Consider the following 4103-nt stretch of genomic DNA (forward strand, 5'->3'; position numbering starts at 1 on the left):
TAATATACAATTATAAGTATTCATATTGATTCTTAAAATCAAGCTTATTAGATATGTTCTTGATCATGTTTAGCATAAGTCATATGTAAGATCTTTTGATGATTTTGTTGGTCGTGAGAAAAAAAAAAAAAAAAAAAAAAAAAAAACAATAGCATTTGGTTAAGTTTCTTTTTAATGTTACTTTTCAACTAAAAAGAATTCCGCCTCAACGCGTCTGCTTGACCTTCTAGTGTTTCGTCAGTCCTCGTACCATTATCTCGTCTTGTTTTGAGCAACCAACATACTCTCACACACACATATATATACATATATCCTAGTTCTTCAAGCTGTAAAGTGTAACCAACATACTTGCCAACAACATGGATATGACACCAGCATCAGCATCAGAAACAACAACAACAACAACAACAACAACAAGTGAAGAGATTTCTTCAATGCACGAACCAAAATACAGAGGTGTAAGAAAAAGAAAATGGGGAAAATGGGTGTCCGAAATTCGGCTGCCAAACAGCCGAGAGAGGATCTGGCTCGGCTCATACGACTCAGCAGAGAAAGCGGCCAGAGCTTTCGATGCTGCAGCATATTGTCTACGTGGCAGCTCGGCCAAGTTCAACTTCCCGAACCAGCCCCCCAACATTCCTGGAGGAACGACTCTTTCTCGTGCTGGCATACAAGCAGCCGCCGCTAGCTTTGCCAACTCAGTTGTTGTTTCTGATGACCCTGTAGTACAGGAAACACAAACACACACCGCCACCACCACCAGCTCATCCTCGTACATGGTACACAATGAATTCAATAATGAGATGGGGTACGATATGTTTTTGGGTTTTGATGATTATTTCATGCCATCAACGATGATGTTGTCTCCTGAGTTTGCAGAGTACGATGAGGATAACTCAAGCGATGGGGATATATCACAAGGCCCATCGTTCCTATGGAACTTTTAATAATCAATCTATATAATAATATATACATTCATCAAGGTGTATATAGATATTAAAGAGTCACAATTCTGGGATATTTTTAGTAGCTAGAGTTGTTGATACAAATCTGGACCATTTTATTTTAGCGTACGGATCGAGGAAATTCAAACGTCACCAATTAAGCTCGTTTTTATCATGCATGTTTAGGTTTTAGGTTTTTATTTTTGTTTTGTGAAGGTGACTCATTAGTCATTTCACAAGAAAACTTTGAATAATCATTTCATGTAACTATCTCTTCACAAGAACACTTTGAATAATCTTTTCATGTAACTCTCTCTATATATACAAAAGAGCAAGTTTACGTATTTTTTTCTTGTTGCATGTCGAAAGATATTCTTTTAACTGCACCGATAATTATACTTATACTGATTAATTACGGAAACAAACAAAAAAAAATGCATGCTTGATCTCCTACTTTCTTTCTTACCCTACCGTCTCTCATCTCAAAATTATTCAAAACATATATATTTTATCATTATATCCAAAAAAAATATGAATAAGTTTCTCTGAAAAAAGGTTTTGCTTGAAATAGTGATCTTATATAGTAAATGTCGTTGTCACCCTAACAATGTTATGTTGGACAATTACAACTACTTATAAGTGTTCAATTTAACTTGACCCATATGATTCTTTTGTGAAGATTTTTAGTTAAGACACATCAACCTCCTTCTTGGTTGTGATAGCATTGTTGACTTGTATTGAGTCCCCACTCCGGCCATGTTGCTTTTGGCCTCGGCTCTTCTCTCGTAACATTAAGGGAGTCGTTCTATTTTCTCTTAATTTTCTCATGTGACATATCATCGCTATATCAGTTTTTCTCTACTTTTCTCACTTTCTCCGTATTTCTCCGGATTGCATGGTTTCGTCCTAATTTCCCTAAAAACTAAATTATTTTTAACTTTCATACATTAACATATTTAAAACTAACCAAAAAAAAAAAAATACAAGAGTAACATATCAAAATTAAAATATATAAAAGTTTTATAATCATTCAATATACGTAAAATTTTTATAATTATTTCAATAGAAATACAAAATAATTAGCCAATCTACCCTTATACAATTTAGGACCTAAATATGTATTTTACTTAAACTAAGAGACTGAAATTAGGAAACCCATTTACTCTACCCTTCTTCGTTAGAACTTGAAAAAAAAAGCCTTAAAATTTTGAGAAGCCCACCGTTGAAGACCCAAGCAAACTAAGATTTCAACCCACTAGGGTGTGCAATAACCGAACCGTTAACCGAAACCAAACCGAAAACCGACAAAACCGAACAGAAATTAACCGAAACCGAATTAACCGAAAGTCGGTTAATGGATATTTTTTTTACCATCAGTTAACCGAAATTAACCGAACCGAACCGAATCATTTATTTCTTTATATATTTCTAGCTTTTATATCTTTATTTCATGTATTTCATGTTTTATACTTTCATTTCATGTAATAATACCTCTATTTCATTTATTTTCCTTCATTTCATTTGTTATATCTTCATTTCATTTATTTCTAGTTCCATTTTATGTATTTAAACATCTATTCATGCATTTATACATCCATTTCATTTATTTATGCATCCATTTCATGTATTTATACATCTATTTCATGTATTTATACTTTCATTACATGTATTTCTAAGCAAAAAAAAATTAGCCCTTGTTTAAATTGGTTATTAACCGAAAATTAACCGAACCGAACCGAAAACCGACAAATTAACCAAACTAACCGAACCGATTAACCGATAACTTCGGTTACAGTTACGGATAATGCTAATAACCAAACCGAACCGAACCGTGCACACCCCTACAACCCACAATGCAAAGCCCAAGTCTCCCATTCTCCTCCCGATGATAATTGGTGAGATATCACTGAAAATCGATGAAAAATTCTTCCTCGGAAATCAAGGGGCCATGATCACGCTTGGGGGCCGACTTCTCCCGCAAATCAACTGTTGAGGCATCCAACTAGTGATATTTCTTTACTGTCTAAGGGAGGAAGGAGTCGTCTCAGTTTTCTCTGTGTGGCACATCAGCGCAACGTCAACTTTTCACTCACTTTTTCTAGTTTTCCCCATATATCCCCAAATTTCCCATATTGCGTGGTGTCATCCCAGATTTCCCCAAAACTAAACTATTTTAATTTAATTTAAAGTTTTATATTTTAAAGGATTTTATTAATTTAAAAAACCGTAAATTAACTTAAATAAGAATAAATAAATACAAATTACAATAAAATTGCCTTATACTAAAGACTAAATAAAAAAACTACATTAAACTAAAAAAATACTAGATGAAAAAAAAACACTTAAAACATTTTACTAAAAAAGAAAAACTTAAATGGTAACTCCCATCCCCAACGACCGACCATTCCTTTCTTCCTTTGGAGAACCCACTTCAAAATCTCCGTGGTATACATCGAATGGTCTTGTGAGGTAAACACAAAGTCTTCTTCTTGTTATTTTTGATTTAGTGTCGCTTGTCGTTGTTGCATCAAATCCCTTCGACTTTGTAAATCGGCTTCCAAGAGACAAATCTTATCATCTTCGTATTTATTTTTACACTCTGATTCGGCTTCATTGAAGGTGTTGAATTGCTCCATTTATGACAAAATCTCGTTTCCAACGAGTGTCCAGCTTTCCTTGTTTTCTGAACCGCTCTTTCGGGATCAGTATAAACGGGTGGAGTGTCTTCGCGATCGAATGGAAATTGAGCTTCGGAAGACGTGGTGTAGTGGCCTTCCTCATTTGTTCTTGATCTTTTCGATTGTTGAGAATCCTCACCCATTAAAGGAATATCGGCCCAACATGGGTTATGGCGAACAATTGTCCACGCCACCATATGTGGAAAGTCATTTTTCTTCACTTGACTCGTATAGTCCTGCATGGTCTTCTGAAGTACTCGTTCCTAGCCCTCACTACTTTGTTTTGCAATACCAGATCAATTTGATAGAAATTGTTCCATTTCTTCAAAGCATGATTTAAATCCCTCCATTTCGAGTAAGCTTGATCGAGAGTTTGGTGGTTGCTACCAAGTTGTTGAGTAAGATGTTTGTAACCTAAAAAATGATTACAAACAAATACAAATGTAAAGTTGGTAAAAAAAAAAAAATTTATGCATATAAA

The 4103-nt window shown here is 34.6% G+C and overlaps 1 protein-coding gene across 1 annotated transcript; it reads left to right on the forward strand.

The window, feature by feature from the left end:
- The first annotated feature begins 293 nt into the window (after positions 1-293).
- On the forward strand, positions 294-1131 carry LOC110863740 (ethylene-responsive transcription factor ERF017). The gene has a single exon (XM_022113066.2). The coding sequence runs from the start codon at positions 360-362 to the stop codon at positions 945-947; it is 588 nt and encodes a 195-aa protein (XP_021968758.1). The 5' UTR covers positions 294-359; the 3' UTR covers positions 948-1131.
- The last annotated feature ends 2972 nt before the right edge of the window (positions 1132-4103 follow it).

This window comes from Helianthus annuus, chromosome 6 (genome assembly GCF_002127325.2).
Source record: "Helianthus annuus cultivar XRQ/B chromosome 6, HanXRQr2.0-SUNRISE, whole genome shotgun sequence".
In the NCBI taxonomy this organism is placed as follows: domain Eukaryota; kingdom Viridiplantae; phylum Streptophyta; class Magnoliopsida; order Asterales; family Asteraceae; genus Helianthus; species Helianthus annuus.

Coding starts and splice junctions, on each gene's coding strand:
- LOC110863740 (XM_022113066.2), top strand. CDS start 360: ATGGATATGACACCAGCATCAGCATCAGAAACAACAACAACAACAACA.